This window comes from Trichosurus vulpecula, chromosome 1 (genome assembly GCF_011100635.1).
Source record: "Trichosurus vulpecula isolate mTriVul1 chromosome 1, mTriVul1.pri, whole genome shotgun sequence".
NCBI classification, from domain to species: domain Eukaryota; kingdom Metazoa; phylum Chordata; class Mammalia; order Diprotodontia; family Phalangeridae; genus Trichosurus; species Trichosurus vulpecula.
This window is the reverse complement of record NC_050573.1, coordinates 243,777,596-243,797,820: the sequence shown is the minus strand read 5'-3', so window position 1 is coordinate 243,797,820 and position 20,225 is coordinate 243,777,596. Positions and strand designations below refer to the sequence as shown.

At 38.9% G+C, this 20,225-nt stretch overlaps 1 protein-coding gene across 1 annotated transcript in view; it reads right to left on the bottom strand.

The window, feature by feature from the left end:
• Nucleotides 1-20,225, bottom strand: part of LAMA3 (laminin subunit alpha 3) — a 318,911-nt gene that overhangs the window by 237,239 nt on the left and 61,447 nt on the right. The window contains exons 3-6 of the mRNA XM_036743735.1: nt 5,336-5,453; nt 4,366-4,484; nt 4,035-4,205; nt 208-299 (exon numbers count right to left, since the gene is read on the bottom strand). Of these exons, the coding sequence (XP_036599630.1) occupies nt 208-299; nt 4,035-4,205; nt 4,366-4,484; nt 5,336-5,453 (500 nt within the window). The remainder of the gene's footprint in view (nt 1-207; nt 300-4,034; nt 4,206-4,365; nt 4,485-5,335; nt 5,454-20,225) is intronic.

The window sequence follows — 20,225 nt, the reverse complement described above, 5'->3', positions numbered from 1 at the left end:
GGGACAAAAAGAATGGAAGCAAATAAACATTTATTAAACTCTTACTAGTGTGTCATATAGTGCTTAGTGCTAAGTGCTTAACAAACATCTCATTTGATCCCATTGTATTGAAACAGTTATCTACATTTTTTAAAAATTTATAACCAATGGGTTAAGAACCCTTGCTTTAGAGGGAGGAGAAGAGGCCACTATGTGCAATGCACTTACAGGTTTTCAGGACCTTTGGCCCTGCACACTTCTGCATGGCCATTGCAGACACATCGTCCACCAATGCTGATGTCCTTTATGCTGTAGTAATACTAAAAGAGAACAGAGATGGACATACACGTTTGAGTATACATCTACATACAAACTCCCCCTCCCAGTCCCCATTCTCCAGTGCTCACCCCACTTTGGCCATTCCCTTCTCTAGCTTTCTTCCCCTCTTCCCTATGAGCAATTTCACCACCACAAGTAGTAGTTATATTACAGGTGGCCCTTGCTTTATGCAATAGCTCAGTTCCTGAAAAGTTTTAAGTCAAATGTGAAGCTATTTATTTATTTTTACATCATATCACATTTTAAATGTAGGAGTTGGAAGATGAGAAATCTTTTGTTGCTGAGTTGTTTTCAGTCATGTCTGACTCTTCCTGACCCTATTTGGGGTTTTCTTGGCAAAGATACTGGAGTGGTTTGCCTTTTCCTTCTCCAGTCCATTTGACAGATGAGGAACTGAGGCAAATAGGGATAAGTGACTTGTTCAGGGTCACACGGCCAATGTGTCTGAGGCCAGATTTGAACTCACGAAGATGAGTCTTCCTGATTCCAAGCCCAATGCTCTAACCACTGCACCACCTAGCTGCTCCAAGTCTCTGGGGAGACTTATTTTTTAAAAAGAATCCTACTTGTGAGGCTTTTGGTAAATCAGTTTGGTAAATCAATTAATTTATCTAATTTATCTGCCTTGAAATCATAGCTCTGGTGCTCTACTATCCTTTTGCTTGTAAGTCACTTCATAAGGATCATAGGATTTAGAACTGATAGAGAATGAACTAGTCCAATTCCCTCCTTTTACAGATGAGGACCTGAGACCTTAACTATCATAACAGCTAAGATTTACATCAGTTAAATAGTGCTTTACCTACCGTATCTTACTTGAGCCTCACCAAAAAACCCTGTGTTGCAGGGGCTATTATTATCCCCATTTTACAGATGGGAAAACTGAGTGAGCTTAATGATTAAGATTAAGTGACTTGCCCAGGGTTACACAGCTAGCAAGTATCTGAGACAGCTTTTGAACCCAGGACCTCTGACTGGAGATGTAGCACTCTTTCTGCCACACCACAGTGCCTTCTCTGAGCCTCACTTTCTTCATTTACAAAATGACTATAATAATTCTACCTCTACTTACCTCACTGGGTCATTGTGAGGAAAGTGTTTTGCCAAAAGGTAGAGCATAAATGTGAGCTATTACTACACCAGGATTTTCATAAACTGAATTGCTTAAAGCAAGGCACACCTGCTGGGGCTGCCCACTTAATATCAAAAGATGACCCTCTCTCAGCACTTCCAAATTATTATGGCAATAAAGCTGGAGCAGGTGTAGCCTCCGGTAGGCCAGTGAGAACGATCTTGGCAGTAGCGGTCTTTGAAATGGAAAAGAGGATTGTTTATTTAATCCTTTTTTTTTAATAATCATGCTAAAGATTTCTAATCATTTAATGACGTGACTTTGTGTTCCTGGCTAAGAACTGTCAGAGCTTCCTGACCAAATCACAACTTACTGCCTTTTCAGCAGAATTACCCAGTATTAACAGTACTTTCTTTTATATGTCAACGCTCAGACTTCACTTCTGACAACTGCCTAGATTTCTCATCTGCTACTAGGAAAGGCCAGCCTCCCCATAAGCGTTGAGGACTAGCTCTTTATCCCTGTAACATGTATGGCCTGTACTGAAGATAATTTCCATTATGGTCCCCACCACAGGAACCTCAGAGTTTGTGAGAGGTCATGACTTCACACTTGCTCCATTGGTAGAAAGGGCAGCTAGGTGGTCCTGGGGATAGAGTACTAGGCCTGAGATCAGGAAGACTTATCTCCCTGAGTTCAAATCTGGCCTCAGACACTTACTAGCCGTGTGACCCTGGGCGAGTCACTTAACCCTGTTGGCCTCAGTTTCCTCATCTGTAAAATGAACTAGAGAAGGAAATGGCAAACAGCTCCAGTATCTTTGCCAAGAAAACCCCAAATAGGTTCCCAAAGAATCGGACATGACTGAAAGACAACTGAAGAAACAATGCAAAAAAAATCACAAGCAAAGGGCTAAGTTCAAACTACAGCAGCTGCAGAAGATACTCACTTAATAAAATCAGCAAGGCCAGAATTATGGCTTAGATCCAAATGACCAGGAGCAATAAAAACTCATTCCAACTTCAGTCTAATCAGGAAGCCCAGTCTATCCCCCCACCCCCCACCTCATAGTGTATACAAGTTACCATTCAATCTGGTCCACTCTCACTCTTACAGGATTCCTTAGGATATAATCTGGCATTAATGGTAGTAGACAAGCAGGCCACCCACACATCCATAGGATCCCTAGCCCTCCCTCCATTATCGAATGAAATAATAATTATAATGTGCTAAATGCACATTTTGTTGTTTCAGTCATGTCCAACCCTTGGTGACTTCCTTTGGGGTTTTCTTGGCAAAGATACTGCAGTGGTTTACCATTTCCTTCTCCACTTCATTTTGCAGATGAGGAACTGAGACAAACAGGGTTAAGTGACTTGCCCAGGGTGACATACCTAAGTAAGTGAGGCCAGATTTGAACTCAGGAAGATGAGTCTTCTTGACTTCAGGCCCAGCACTCTATCCACTGCAGCGCCACCTAGCTGCCCCACCTCACACATAGTAGGCACTTAGTAAATGCTTATTCTATCCCTCAATCCCCTTTGGAAAGTTTTCCAGGTTATAGGAAAATTAACCTTTTCTCTCTCCCTACCCTACTTTCCCAACCCTTCATACATGTATAACTTACAAGAGAAATGTTCCCATGCCTTAGGATCACAAAAACAAGAGACTTCTCCCCCAGCAGGAATGAAGCTAAAGGAACATAAGGTAATAGTGTTCTTTTGACGTCTGAAAACAGGACTTGCTCAGAGGGCAGAGCAAACCTTTTATCATTTGTCATATTATCTGTAAGATAACGATACCTGCCCTACATGCTTCACTGAACTGTCAGGAACATCAGAAGAGAGTTTACATGTTCAAGTACTTTGGAAATTATAAGTTGCTATATAAATGTAAATAGATTCTAAAATTAATCAACTCCACTTCAGGCCTGGTAATGCGAACAAGACCATCTCCTTTGCCATCAGCATTACTGATTTCCTAAAACAGCAGCCTTTTTGATTTTAGGATCTCTTTATTCTCTTAAAAATTACTACAGAACCCACCCCCAACATCACCACAAACACACACAAAGAATTTATGTTTATGTGGGTTATATCTGTTTGATATTTATCATATTATAAATTGAAACTGATAATTTTAGAATATCAATTCATTTTAAAATGACAACAAAAAGCCCATTACATATCAACATAACATTTTTATAAAAAAATATAATATTTTCCAAATAAAAAATTAGTGAGAAGAGCGGCATTGTTTTACATATTTTTGTAAACCTCTTTAGCATCTGTTTAATGAACATGGTTTGATTCTCATATTCATGTATTCAGTCTCTTGTGATATATTATTCTGGTTGACGTACATGAAGAAAATCCAGTCTCACGCAGTTATGTAATTAGAAAAGGGAGAAGTATTTTAATAGGCAAATAACGCCTTAGTATTATTCACAAAGAGTCAGACATGACTGAAAGTGACGAACAATTCTGATGAAAACAATTTTAACTTCACAGACCCCCCTGAAATGGTCTCAGGGACCCCCAGGGTCTGTGGGCCACACTTGGAGAACTGCTACTCTAAAACTAATTAAATGAACTTAATTTGGTAACCCAAATAAAAAGCAACAGGAAGTCTTGAAATTACTCACCCTTCTAGTGACTGTTGGGTCTCGCTGGGCTTTAGAGATCAGGTGTCCAAGAAGGGTATTGGTCCGGAGAAAACGCAAGCGGATATTGGTTGCCTTTGTAAACTCTCTCAGAGTAGGAGAGAATGTAAAGTTTTTTGCTCCTGGACGACCATTTATTAAAGAAACCACAACCTAATAAACCATAAAGATTTTTTCCGTCAAAGTTTAGGAAAATTCGCTAACGCCTGTGTCCCAAATAAGTGACCTCGATTGTTTTTTGCTCATGTCAGAACAGCATAAATTTTGTCCACTTTTGAATGTCATTTCTTACAACCTCCCTAGTTACACTCACCTCTCCATTTTCCAGTGGTACAATCCGAGAATATTCAGTGGTACAGATAACATCATTGTCTTCAGTGATAGGCAAGTTGGCTTCCTTCCCAAACTGTTCCCAACAGTCTATTTTAGAGTCTAACAAAGAAGCATTTTCACATTGAAACAAATTTTTTTAAGGTAAATGTCCACAGAAAAATATCAGCTCTATATTAATTTGATATAAAAAGACGAAAAACTAAGAGCTAGAAAAAAAAATCAATGAACAGACTGACACATAGAGTTAAGGGGCTACATCTTTATCTATGTGTAACATTCATTTGCATTTCAAAACGTTGCCTTTCATATTACTCTCTAAGTCACTTGACTTTCAATGGCAATATTTGGAGTAATGAGGCTTCAGTCCTCAGCAGGCAAACTGACCCATAAATAATCTCTGGTGGAGAACCCATCCCTATGGTTCACTTCAGGCAATGTCCTTCCAATGTCAATATCTCATATGGTCTAGAGGCATCCTCAGAAAATCTGCCTACGTGTGGATACAGATGCAGGCTAGGTGGTACATGAGACAATACACATTCCCATAGCAGTTAGCCTTTCTCACCACTAAGTAAAAAGAAAGAGACTGTGTTCTACTGGAGGACACATAGGTACACATCTAGGAGAAATGAACAGGGACTTCATCATGAAAGACATTCTGACCTTCAGCTTTTCTTTGTGGTGTACCTTAAAATCATACACATCCAATAAAAATTTATTAAGCACCTACTATGTGCCAGACTCTATGCCTTAGGAGTTGCAGCTTAAGAGAGTAAAGGTTACTAGTGCCTCACTAACTCTACCTAGAGATTAAAATTTCAAAGAATATATTCTGGTGATCTCTTGCAAATACTTTTACTCACCCATGATGAGGGTAGGTAAGATGAGAGTTAATGAGAGGGCAGTGTTTTGCAAGTCTCAGAGCACCAGCATTTGTGTATATTACTTACGGGCAAAAAACTGCCAAGGCAAGTAAGTTCTTCCAGAATCTACTGATCTTTCCAGGACCCAGAGATCAGGACGAGGAGAATTTGCAAATTTGATGAGTACATAGGCCACGTGGAAAAGCTATTGAAGACAAAAGAGATAAAGAAATTCATGCAACTACCAGTAGTAGAGGCTGAGGTGGTAGACTTATTAATTCATTTGTACCATAAACTAAGGAAAAAAAGCTGTGCAGTGCTAAGTTCTGTTACAACGCACCTAATTTTCCCTTCAAAGTCAAGGATGAGTTCAGGGATTCTGTCACAGAATCACACCACCTCAGAGTCAGAAGGGATTCCAGAGGCCATCTTCTCTCTCTCTGAATAAGAATTTGTTTGGGGGTCTGGAACTGTAATTTCTATGGTGTGAGAAAATTCACCTCAACGACATAGATCAGTAACTGTTCTACAACTTACAGTCTTGCAGTGTGACCTGAGACCCCGGGAGTTTAAGAGAATTGTATAGGATTACACAGCCAAGAAGTTTCAAAGGCAGGACTTAACCCATGTGTTCCTGACTCCAAAGCCAGTTCTCTAGTCACTGCAAAATTGCTGCCTCTTCTTCGAATAAGAAGCCCCCGCACAGCATATCCCAAGGCATGGTCACCTGGACTTCATTTGAGGCCTTCCGGTGAGGGAGAAAGCATGGCATACAGAGACAGCACACTCCACTTTGGGATAGCTCTCATTGTTAGGAAGTGAAATTATGTAATATACACATGTATACATACATGCGTACATGTATTTTATTTTGTTTTTTCTTTCTTTTTATTTATTTATTTTTTGTTTTCATCATTCACTTTTATAATATTTTGAATCTTAAACTTTCCCCCCCTCCTTTCACTCCCCCTTCCCCAAGGTGGCATGCAATCTGATATGGGCTATACATGTACATGTATTTTCTATAGAGAGAGATAGAATGGGAGAGAGAAGAGAGAGGGAGAATGAAGGATGGGAGGGAAAGAAGGAAGGAGCGAAGGAGGTAGAGAGGAGGAGGGGAAAGAGAAAAAGGGAGGGGAAGGACAGGGAGGATGGGAAAGAAAGAGAGCATTGTATACAGTAATAGCAATATTGTTTTAAGAACAACTTTGAGTGAATAAGTCATTTTGATTGTTATAAATATCCAAACTACAAAGGACACATAAAAGAAGACACCATCTGTAGCCAAAGAAAGAACTGATAAACAGAAGCACATATAGAATGATTTTATATGTATATATACATATATTTGTGTCTAATGGTAGCCATCTGGGGGGCAGGGGGAAAGGAAGAAAAAAAGGGGAAAAAGGAAATTTACATTATAATTATATATTTTAAAAAATAGCAAGTTGTACATAATAGATTTGCAGTTTCATGTACAAACTTTTTTTTTATTATACTATGTTATGGAAATGCTTGTTTTATTCCATAAATGGGGGAGAGGGGAGAGAGAGAAAGAAGTTCATCTCTTATTGTAACATGGATAGTCTACAACAAAGGTTTAATGTCTCTTCTCTCCAAATGTCCGATTCAATGAATATCTGATAAACTAGTCTACATCATTAGGGAAGATGAGAGCTGAAAGTTGCCTCTCCTTCCAATCAGGTTCTCCTTCCCCTTCCAGTAAACATGAATTTTAACAGTGTTCTTCTGGAGATATACTCCCACATTGGTCATGTGAGCCAAAGGGGTAAGTCAAATAATATTCAGATCAGGGAGGAGGTATTTTATATACACCTTCACAGAGAAGGAGTACATGCATGGGACAGATGAGTGTTTAGAGCAATTCCAGCATCCTATTAGTACCTCTCTTCAGTAAAATAAATAAAGGATGACTCATGGTTTTCTACTGTGAGCAAGCCACTCTGCTAGGCTGAGCACCCAAAGACAAAAAGTAAAACAGTCCCTGCCCTCAAGAAGCTTCCATTCTATCGGAGGAGACAACATGTAAACATTTATGTATTTACAAAATAAATGGGGGAAAGGACAGAGAAGGCATTAACAGCTGGGGGAGATCAGGTAAAGCCTCAGTTAGAAAGGAGCTAGTATTCAAGCTAAGTTCTGAAGGGAAGAAGGAATTCTAAAAGGCAGAGAGAAGTAAGGGCTGTACTCCAACCATGAGGTACAACCTGTGCAAAAGCATGGAGATGGGAGCAGTAACGTCATGTGTGTGGAACAAACAGAAGGCCAGTACGGCTGGACCATAGTCTGCATGAAGGGGAGTAATATAGAATAAATCTAGAAAGGCAAGCTGGAGCCAAGTTGGGATGGGCTTTGAATGACAAGCAGAAATGTTTGTATTTGAGGCAAATAGGTGATGTAGTAGATAGAGGGCTGAACTTAGAATCAGAAAGACTTGAATTCAAACTCTGCCTTAGCCACTTACTTGTGCTGTTGGGTAAGTCACTTAATCTTTCTCAGCTTTCATTTCCTTATCTGCAAAATGGAGACAGTAATAGCACCTAACTTATGGGGTTACCAAGTGAGATAATATATGTACATAACTTGGCGAATCTTAGAGTGCTGTATAAACATTTGCTGTTATTATTCATCCTAGGGGTAATAGAGTGCCACAAGAGTTTATTAAGAAGGGGAGTGACGTAGTCAGATCTATAATTTAGGAAGATCACTTCATGTGGTCAATGGATTGGAGAGGCCAGAGATTTAAGGCAGGGACACCAATTAGAGTCCACAGTAATAGACCAGATGAGGAGTGACAGGCACTTGAACAAGGAAAGTGATTATGTAATTAAGTGGGCTGAGTAAGGGGACAATGGCAAGAGAATTTTCAAAACTGGCAAATAATTAGCTATGGAGGGTATGGGAGAGAGAGGAGTATAGGACAGCTTCAAGGATACAAAACTAGTTTATTGAAAAGATGGTGGTGGCCTCAACAAAAATAGGAAGGTTTGGAAGGACAAATTTTAGGATAAGAGAAGGTCTATTTTGGACATGTTAAGTTTGAGACATCTGCTGATGTGAAATAGACACCCCTCTGTTTAATGTTTAAAGCCCTACGCAGTTTGGCCCCAACCTATCTTTCCAGCCTCATTGGATACTCCCTGGTCCAGCTGAATTGGCCTTGTCTCTGTTATTCACATAAAACACTCCAACTCCCATCTCGGTATCTTTGCATTGGCTATTCCACATGTCTGAAATGAACTCCTTCCTCACCTTAGTCTCAAACAGTCCTCTCTTCCTTTAAGATACACCTCGAGTACCGTCTTCTGCATGAAACCTTCCCTGCTCCCCGCCAACTGCTAGCGCCTTCCCTCCCAAACTACCTTGTATTTAACTACTTTGTATGTATTTCTGATCAATCTCTACCAATAAATTGATCAAAATATGTATCTTCTATCTATATCTACATATCTCTATCTATAGATATCTGTCTCTATAGATATCAATCTATCTGAAGAGATAGATATATCGTGATAGATAGACAGACAGACAGATAGGTAGACAGATAGACAGACAGACAGACAGATAGTTGTAGGAGATAGGCCAGAGGACAGTGGAAAGCTGAACTATCTAAGAATTGGGTTGAAGTTGGAAAGGAAAGAAATCAGGGCATGTGAAATGATCTGAGAAAATGTTATTGGTCTCTCATTTCTGAAGAGAACCAGTGACATCACAAGTGGTGTCTTGACGCTCACATGAATCGGATATAAGTGAAGCAGAGTTGTATAAAGTCATCAGCCCCATTCTCTCTTCCGGAGTCATCAAAGTCCAGTGGTAGGACAAAAGTAAAGATGATGGGCGATGGCCCAAGATGTGGTAGAGGTGGCAGGACTGGCACTTACAATGTGGGTGAAAAACAGACTTACAAGGGGGGAAGCATACACATCTGGATTTGTGTTTCTCTGTTTAAATTCTGTGTCCTCTTGCGCCATCACTCAGGAAGCTCCTTGAGGCTAGGGGCTAATAATGTTTTCATCTTTGTCTCCCCACACCTACCACAGTGTTTCACATGCCACAAGCACTTAATAAACACATGCTGAATTGAATGCTTGTTGAATTATGACCCTTAAAAATCATTTCATTTAGATCAGTTGGCCCTCCTCCATTTCTGTACATCAAGTGAAAATAATGGTTAAAGTTCATATTTTTAAAGCACATTGAAAATCATAGAGTAACAAGCAACTTCTTAGAACAAAAATTTCTAAAAATACCGATATTATTAAGTGCAAAAGAATTCCTAGGACACTTAAGGACTCACTTTTGCAAACCAGAACAAATATATCAAACCCCAAACCCACATCAAAACCAGTTCCTATTAGGGTATGTGACTACAAGGCATAAAAGGATCAAAGATTTAGAGCCAGGATGGAACCTCGTAGGGCATCTGGTCCAATCCTCTTGTATTACAGATGAGGACCTGAGAGATATGAAGTGGATTTGCCCAAGGTTACAAAAAGTAGTAGACCTAGGTTGGGAACCTAGATACTCTGACTCCAAAACCAACATTCCTTTCATTAATACACAGCTAGGTGGTACAGTGGAAAGAATGCCAGGCATAGAGTCAGGAAGACTCATCTTCCTGAGTTCAAATCCAGCCTCAGACACTTACTAGCTGTATGACCCTGAGCAAGTCACTTAACCCTGTTGGCCTCAGTAGCTGGAGAAGGAAATGGCAAACCACTCCGGTATCTGTGCCAAGAAAACTCCAAATGGAGTCACGAAGAGTCAGATGTGACTGACTCTGGCATTTCTGGCACCTGCTGCCTGTGTAACCATGAGCAAATTACTTAACCTTTCAGAGCACTGAGACAACTGTCTAAGACTCCAAATTAAAGAGGAGCTGTTGGTCTTCATAGGTAGAAGTATTTTCAATACACTAACGAAATCACAGGCCTGGAACAAATAAACAGAAAACTACGTCACAGACCTTCTGCGAGGAAAGGAATTTGTAAACTCATAAATATCCATTTTAAATTCATTAAATGTAATATCTATTACAGAGGTTTTTAATCTATGCTCTGTGAACTTGTTTTTTTAAAAATATTTTGATAATGCATTCACTATAATTGGTTTCCTTTGTAATACTAGATATTTTATTTTATGCATTTAAAAATATTCTTCAGCGGCAGCTAGGTGGCACAGTGAATAGAGTACTGGCCCTGGAGTCAGGAGGACCTGAGTTCAAATCCGGCATCGGATACTTGACACTTACTAGCTGTGTGACCTTGGGCAAGTCACTTAACCCCAATAGCCTTGCCTCCCCCCCCAAAAAAATGTTTAAAAATATTCTTCAAAGAAGGGATCCATAGGTGTCACCAGACTGCCAAAGTCTTCCATGACACAAAAAGGGTAAAAAACTCCTGCCGTATTGTATGAACTAATAATAAATATTAATAATAGCTATGGATATACTGGCTATCAGTTTAACAGAGTATTTGTCAAAGTCATTCAAAATCCTCTTTGGGCCCCAGTTTCCTCATCTATAAAATGGAAAGTTGAGATAGATGACCCCTTTCTGTTCCTAAGGATCATTCTGTAATCATCTAAAATGTGCCCAAACATCCTCCACTGATCACATACCAATGAATCCAGATTTGTTCAGTTATTTTTCAGTTGTGTTTTGACTCTTGGTGACCCCATTAGGGGTTTTCTTGGCAAAGATACTGGAGTGGTTTGCCATTTCCTTCTCTAGCTCATTTTATAGATGAGGACCTAAGGCAAACAGGGTTAAGTGACTTGCCCAAGGTCACACAGCTAGGAAGTGTCTGAGGTCCGATTTGAATGCACAAGATGAGTCTTCCTGACTCCAGGCCCAGAGCTCTATCCACTGTGCCACCTTGCTGTCCAATGAATTCAGACACCCATCACCATTAAGTACATTTTGAGGGCCCATGTGCATGCCTCTGAACTGGGTACCAGCTCTGACACACTCCTGTATTCACTTGATATCCTTGTATTCTCCTAGCCCTGGGGTTCTTAAGCTTTTATTTTTTCTTCTTCTGGTGACATGGCTTCCTTGGGCAGTCTGATGAAGCCTGTGGACTAGTCAGAATAATTTTTTAAATTAAATTTTTTTCCAAAGGTCCACCTTCTTCCTCCCACTTTCCCAACTTTCCCTTCCCTATCAAGGAAACAAGAAAAACAAAACCCATCACAGACATATATAGTCAAGCAAAACAAATTCCTGCATTGTTCTTGTTGTTGAATCATTTTCAGTCACATCTGACTCTTTGTGACCCCATTTGGAGTTTTTTTGGCAAAGATATAGGAGTGGTTTGCCATTCCCTTCTCCAGCTCATTTTACAGATGAGGAAACTGAGGCAAACAAGGTTAAGTAACTTGCCCAGGGTCACCCAGCTAGTAAGTGTCTGAGGCTGGATTTGAACTCATGAAGATGAATCTTCCTGACTCCAGACCTGGCATTCTATCCATTGTACCACCTAGGTGCCTGTTAATTTCTGCTTGACCATGTCTAAGAAAAATACATCTCAATCTGCACAGTGGGTCCATCAACTCTATCATGAGATGGGTTCCATGTTTCAACATACATCCTTTGGAATTTTAACTGCTTGTGGGGCTGATCAGTGCTCCCAAGTCTTTCAAAGTTGTATTTCTTCACCATATTATTTTTATTGTGTAAGTTGTTCTTCTGGTGCTGCTCACTTCACTCTGCATGAGTTCATACAAGTCATCCCAGGTTTCTCTGAAACTGTCCCCTCATAATAATCTTTTTAAATGCACAAAATAAAATATGCAGGATTACGAAGGAAACAAATTACATCAAAATACAGTTAGTACTTTTTTTAAAAAAAAAAGAAGTTCATGGACCTCAGGTTAAGAATCTTTGTCCTAGAAGAAATAAGATGGAATGTGTCCTAAAATTAACTCTTCTCAATTATGCTAAAATTCCATAGCAGAGAACCTTAGAAGAGGCTCCAATGTTTCTGGATCCCACAGATTGAGCCATGGTTGCAGATTTCTGTTACTATCCATCCAAATAAGAAAGCCTCCCTCAGGAAAGAGATCTCTCTCTCTCTCTCTCTCTCTCTCTCTCTCTCTCTCTCTCCACAAGTCTTCAGCTTGTCAGCACATTCAGAAATGATATGTGGCATCTTTGAAATAGCACACCCACAAGAAACCCAAGTCTGGAGCAGGTGGAAACGTGCCGCTGTATGTCTCCCCATTTGTTATGTGAGCCTGCCAAAAAGGTCTCACTTAATAACGCCACAGAACCTACCAACTAATCTTTCAGCACTTCCCAGGCAAGGAAGTGCCACATAACGCTGCCATTTCACTTAAGTTTTATGTGCTTGGTTTTGTGGTCGTAAGAAATCTGTGTTCATGTGCTCAAAGAATACGCCCTAAATATTGGCAGACGTCACTATGGCTTATGTGATCCAATTTGAATTCCTGTATATATGGTTGCTATCCCCACATACTCTCATTACCATGTACTTTGTTATTTACAGTTGTAGGTTTCAAAGTAGTATTTTCTCTGATTCTCAATTATCTTCTGAGTAAGGATATTCAAAATGTTCCTGGAACACTTGGTAAGTGCTGTCACAAGTGGGTTCACATACATTAATGTCCTTACAATGTCCTTCCCTTCCCTCAGCTCAGACACTTTTATATCTACCAATACATATAAATTCTTTTTCTTAAGTTATATGTGTTTTTAAAGAAATATTTTATATATTTTGTTTTAACACACCAATCTTCTTTAAATAAGCTCTTCTTCCCCAGAACCAACCAACAATTTTTTAAAAAATCTTATAATAGGTTTACAAGGCACTTTATATATGTCTCCTCATTTGATCCTCACAACAAACCTGTGACATAGGTGTCATCATTGTCCTCATTTGACAGGTGAGGAAACTGAGGCTTAGTTTAAATACTAATTTTTAAAAAAATTTTTTAAAAAATCTTATAATAGGTTTACAAGGCACTTTATATATGTCTCCTCATTTGATCCTCACAACAAACCTGTGACATAGGTGTCATCATTGTCCTCATTTGACAGGTGAGGAAACTGAGGCTTAGTTTAAGTGACTTGCCCAGGGTCACACAGCTAGTAAGTCTCTGAGAGAAGATTCAAACTCAAGTCTTCCTGACTCCACATCTATCACTTTATCCAGTATGCTATCTAGCTGGCTCAGTTAAGCAAAATTACATAATATAGAGATTTTACTGATGGGACATGTAACCTGGTAATCCAGAATCAATACTAGTGAAAATTACACGTGTTTTTAAAGACTCCTTATTGCTAATCTGTTTCTAATTTTATCAGCTATAGCATGGGCTGCCCCAAGAGTTGGGGAGCTCCTCCTCCTTAGAGGTCCTCAAGCAATGGCACCATCAATAACCATTTGTCAGGTTTGCTGTAGTAGGGATTTCTTTTCAGATATGGGTTGAAATACAATGAATGGTGATTAAGGTCCCTTCCAATGTCAATATCCTGTGAGTGTTTGGCCACTCAAAATTTTTCAAAGTAGGTATAAATGAAAGCCCTTAAAAAAAAGCAGAAATGGCTGTGCTATGAGTCACTATGTATATAGAAACAATGACAAAGCATGTAATTTTTATTTGTGGTAGCAGATTGGGGGAGGGAGAGATTGTTTTAGAAGAAATGATTTGCTTGAAAGATACCAAAGAAACTTTTGAACTTTTCAATAGTTGAAACTAGTGAAACTTTTAAATTGTAGTATTTTAGACAAAATTAAAAGCAACCACGAAGAAGTGGTATATGTGGCCATTTTGACTTCAAAAGACTTCAGAGTATAGCTGAGATCAGTAGAAAGGAGTCAATGGATAGCATTCATGCCTTTTTCCTACTGTTCTTCCAAAATAGAATCATACAACAAATATAACTGAATTGAGATTTTAAAACACATGAAAATAAAAAACCCACAGAACTCAAACTCTGTCTCTCTGGAAGAGACACAGAGATAGAGACTGAAGCAGACAGAAACAAACAGAGACAGAGATGTTTTTTCTGCCCCACCTCATCTCTAAGCCCGCCAGCTGGCCATTCTCCTGCCAGCTCTCATTTCTCTGCAGCCTCCTGACCCACTGCCCCCTCCTCTCTACCTCCTATTAATATTAATGCTGTGCAAGGTCTGTTGGGTACAGCATGATATATAACTGAAGATAAGGCAAAAACTCATTCTCTCAATGCCCAATTTTGCATTCTTTCTTTCATTACATTCAATTACACTCAATCATTTTCATGAAAGTATTTTGAACATTAGAAACTACCATTAAAGAAATACTTTATAGTTTTACAATCAGAGACCTAAACTACTTCGCTAAATCAGGGCCCATTTTCTATCAATTCAATTAAGTTAGCATCCCCATATTCATATATATAATTCACATAAGTGTTGTGATAGGAAAACTCCAGCAAATGGAAATTCAAAATTAAATCATTATCTGCTTTTGCTTTCAGTTAGCTATTAGTACCCATTTCAGACACTTATCCATGTTACTAATGTATAAATTAAAAGACCAAGAGGGAAAGATAATGGAAAACTATGAAATTAAACCCCGTTTCGGAAATTTTATTTGAGAAAATTATTCAGCAGTAACAACGGGCCTCATGAAAAATATTCACAGTTGATGGTGAAAATGTAGCTCAGATAGCTCCAGAGATTATTCCTTTTATCCTGATCCAAAAAGTGCATTTGCCAACAGCTCATCAAGTGCATTTCTTCCCTCTGATTTATGTTTATCCTATATGGAAAACCCTGATCTCCTGCATCATCTTCATCAATGTAGGAAAAGCTTGTTTGGGTTAGGTCTAATGAGAAAAAGTCTTAAGAAATACCCACACAGGGCCTCTTTCTTCCATACTAATTTCCAGAAGCACCAGCCCTAGCCCTTGCCCCATGAGAAAGAAGCCAAGGAATCATAGAATCATAGACTCAGGGATTATGTTCGAAAGGGATCGACAAAGTTATAGTCAGGGCTGTGCTGATAACAACTGGCTCTCTAAAAATATATTATATATGACGTGCTTTTAAGTATAATTGGTATTATTAACATTTTCTCCATCACATAAGTCTAGACAGTCAACAAGACAATAAATCAAGTCCTAATTTGTAACATTTGACAGTTTCTGAAGTTTAAATTTTCACTCTGGAAATTTAACAATTAGCTTTCAGGAGCCAGTACAATATCCAAGTATGACCCCAGCACACTCCCTCTGCTCCTTGCAGAAATCCCTTCTTTAATATCCTTGTAAGGTAGTAATCTAGCTGAGCCCGGAACCCTTCTCAAGTTCACTACTTTGAGAAGCCCATTCTACTGTTACACCGCTCTAGACGTTAGAAAATTCTTCCTGATATTGAGCCAAAACACCTGCCTCTCCTGTAATATCTCCCTGGTTTTGTTCTCAGTCACACAGAATAAGCCAAATCCCTCTTCCAGATGGCTGCCCTTCAAATACATGGAAAGTGATGCTTCTTCTTTCTCCTTTCCCTTGTAGGTCTTCTCCAAACTCAAAATTCCTCATTGTTTCAACAATTCCTCACAAGGTTTCTAGACATTCTTTGAGGTTTCTAGACTTCTCACTGCTCTGGATACCCTCCTTTACATATATTCTAACCAATCAATGACCAACCCTTTTAAAAATGTATTACCTGAGACATTACAGGTCTGTGTAAGAGGTATTGAGAAAGCAGCCTACCCTTTGTGAGCCCCCATGACAGCAAAGAAGGGCACAAGATGGCTGAAGTCTACCTCATGCCAATAGGATAGACTGAGAACTACAGCTCCCTAATCTACAATCTGATCCAAAATTAAGTTTCCTACTTTGACCCCCTAAAAGAACAAAGATTCCATTTGTTTGTAGGGCAAATTATCAATCTAGGATTTTCAGTGCAACTGGCAAATATAAAGTATATTCTTTTTAAAAAAAGTAGAAGAGAGGTAAATCTCAGCCAAATATCATTTTTGGACTAATGGCTTTTTAATTTTGCATGGGGAGGAGAAATTAATGGTGTCATTCTAGGGTCCTTCGTCCTTTGCTGACTCTATTCTTTATTCCAATCTAAGAATAGATTCTAATGTAATGAACACCCGCATTTTATTCTTGACAACCAGATATAGTGATCATTTAGAACTTCCTGAAGCCTATAAAAATTCAATGAGATTCAATCTCCTGATTAAATTTTGCATTAACTACTACTTATGATCATCTACTATCACTACACTGTCTCTGGAGACTCTTTCTAGATACTCAGATGCTTTCTAAGTAAAGGCCTCTCCTTCCTGGCACATGACCTTCCTCTCACTCCCACCCCCATCCCCGCCATGCTTTGATAATTGTCTTGTACTAATCAGATACTGAGAACACATAATAGGACTACAAAGAAATTGACATACTAAAGTCAAATTTAAGTTTCCTGGACCCAAAAGGAGAGTATATATTCTATTTAGCTCAACAAACATATATGAAGTGTTCATTATGTGCAAAGCATATCACTTCAATTACATAATAATAAAGTTAAGATAAAATTCCCTTAATTCCCTCTGATAATCTTTTATGGGTCTATTATCAATGAAGTTATTTAAGCCCATCTAGAACACTTATATTTTTGCTATTTAGAATATATTTACTTTCTACTTCTTTTCATTCACTTAGAACATTTAAAATATTAAAGAAATCTTTGGCAGCAATGATGTTTTACCTTAAAACAAGCCCTACAGATCCTAAGGAATGAACAATTCTGATTCTTAGTATTCTGAGATTTGGTGAACCAGTACACACTTGATATATTATTTAGGGTAAGCAAATCTATCCTTTCTGTAGTTTGATAGATTGTACCTTTTAGCTTTTAACTTTCCTAAACTACGTATTACAATCTACCTCCACTGAGAAGGTGCTCCATCATGTTAACCTCCTTTTGATACCCTTCTCTAGAAATATTTGGGACAAAGTATGCCTTTCTTGAGATGCAGAGACCATAATTGTACATAATATCCTGGGTATGTAATCAGAGGTTGATATAGAATTAAGATAATTCTTTTGTTTTTATTCCCAATATTTGTTATCTCCAGTTTTTGAACATGCTTCAAGGTCAGAGTCTTAAACAGTTGCCACATCAGGGGTGCAGACTAGGGTGTGTTAAGTAGGCCTTATCACCACAGATTCACTTGTACCATTAGGCTAATCCTTAGTAATGGGAAGTACCAAATATAGTTATGACACAGAAGATGCCCAGGGAAAGGGGAAACACAGACCCAGAAACAGGTGCCCTGTCCACCTTCCCGAGGCTCATACTAGAAAAATATACAGAGAAACAACTATATCAGGGAAGTATTCCAAATAATATAGCTATGTCCTTCCTGAACCCTAAAGGTTTAAACTGAGTTTGGGTTGGGTTCCACAATACTGACCAGTCTATCAGGTACCAGCAGTTACCTTCCTTCTTTTTTTCTTTACTTCCTCCTCCACCCACCCCTACCCCTGCCCAGCTTCATATTCCCCCATTAACTTCATAATGATGTCGACAAGTCTGTCAACAAACAGCTCAGAATTCTTCCCTTTGCTATACAGCTGACCTAGCTCACTGCTCCCAGTTTTACCATTACCCCTGGCCATGGTGCTGACAATACTTCTGAAAACAGTGGGAATGTTGGCCTTTTGTCTAAAGCTGCAGTTGGGTTGATATTTTCAGGAAATAATCTACGTTACTGAAAATTGAGTCAGTATATTTACCTTTGAAACAAAAGTATCACTTAAACTAGAACGCTGAAATTTGAATAACTAGTAATAACTCTAAGCAATAGTGATTTCTTAGGACTGCATTTTCCGATGTCTTAAGCAAAGAGGGTACATTTCAAATAAAAATGATATATATTTGGAAAACTAAAACTTGACAGAAGCAAAGGTCTCCATGAAATCACCTAAGTATTCTTTTGATATAGAATACACCAGGAATTTTAAGATCTAATGAAAATGAAAGAGTAGTTCAGTGGATAGAGAGCTGTCCTTGAAGCAAGGAAGATCTAGGTTTAACTCCTGACTCTGATGCCTGCTGACTACATGACCTTGGAAAAGTCACTTAACCTCTCAGTATTCTAGGCAACCCTCTAACACTCTAAGTTGCAGAGAATGTGCTAACCTGCACTGGTGGAGGGAGTTCCCTCATCTGAGAGTTCCTTGTAACAGGGAAATCACAAGTTCCCCTCTCAATCCCTATGATCTGCTATTGGCCTAATAAGCACCACACCAAATCCACACTGTCCCTCTAATGTCAATCTATTCTTTTATAAAATTCTTCATTCTTTTGCCTTCAAATGGTCACATCTTTCTATCTTTTGATTAGAAATGGTTTAATTCTTTTCTTTTTAAAAGAAGAATAAAGTTCTTTCAAGAGCGCTTTGATATATACATTATTGGCAGTCTTTTTTTCTCATTCTTTTCTGTTGACCTAAGGAGTCCTCAAGATTATAAACTGTGCTATTAGTTCTCCTTTCTAAGGACTCATTAATAGTAAGGGGGTAGCACGATGGAACGAGCACCAGTTATAAAGTCAATAGATCTGAGTTTGAGTTCCTGCTTTCTGCTAACTAGCAATAGGACCTTAAGCAAATCTCTTAACCTCTCTAAACCTCAAGATTTTGTTTCATCTGTAGATAAAGTAGGGATAATAAGTACTACCTACCTTACAGGTTGTAAGGATCAAAGAAGATAGGTCTGTAAAGTTCTATTTAAAAACCAAGCTGTTATTAAGCACTGACTTGCTTTGTTCTGGGGTGCTCTGCCACCTCCACAGAAGTGTAACTAAATGGTAAACCAGTTCAGCCACACTCTAATGAAAAGAAATGATGCAGTCATGGTGTCCTAAGACATGAACTTTAATAGTACTTTAATAGGAACTGGAATGTGCATCCCTGGGCATTAGGCTTTACTACAGTTGGTTATTAAAAATTTTATTAGGTGCCTACTATGTGCTGGGCACTGGGTTAAGCACTGAGGATACAAAGAAAGACAAAATACAGGCCTCACTCTCCAAGACCTCACAATTTAATGAGGGATACAACAAGCCAATACATATGTACAAACAAGCTATATAGAGAATAAATTGGAAATGATCAACAGAAGAAATTAAGAGACATTGGGAAAGGCTTTCTGTAGAAGGTAGGATTTTATTTGGGATTTGAAGGGAGCCAGGAAGTGGAGATGATGACTATCCAGCTTCTGAGACCACGAGCTCCTTAACTTAGAGCTGATGCAGAGAACCTGTACTTTTAAGTCCAAGGTTTCCTCCTTTCACTGTTTCCTATGATTTTCCTGATTAATGAATCCCAACTCCTGGCACTGTCACGCTTTGCCTTCCTTGGTCCCTGAGTCTCCTTGGTTCCTTGAGTTCATTTATCTGCCTTGCAAGCCTTGAACATTCACTCCATACCCCATTTCTTCTGCCCTTGTTATCATATACTGGTACCTGTTTTTAACACCTAATAGCTTTTATTTATATGGTGCCTTAACAGTTTATATCTACCTTCTTCTTTTCCTTAAGCTTCCATCATCCTGTCTCCACATTCCAAATCAAGAAGAAGTTTTCTAGGATTTATTTACAAGGAAGAAGAGAATAGAAAGATTCACAAATAATACAGCAGGTAAGGTCATTAGAAGGACGTAAAATAAAAACTAGAAAGAGCATCTAAACCCCTCATGGGATTAATAAATTAGCTTAGCGGTGCTCTTATCTGGGTGGGAGGGTGGAGGAGAGAACTAGCCTCTCCCTCTTTCTCCCCCCCATCAAAGCACCACTAAGCAAACTTTTGATAAGCATTCACTTAGTTGAACTGGATGAAATTCATTCACCTGATCCATAATTCCTGGCTCCCTCTCAGCCAATCAAGAAGCCTCTTGGTTGATTACAGGCTTTTCATGCTCACCTGCACTACT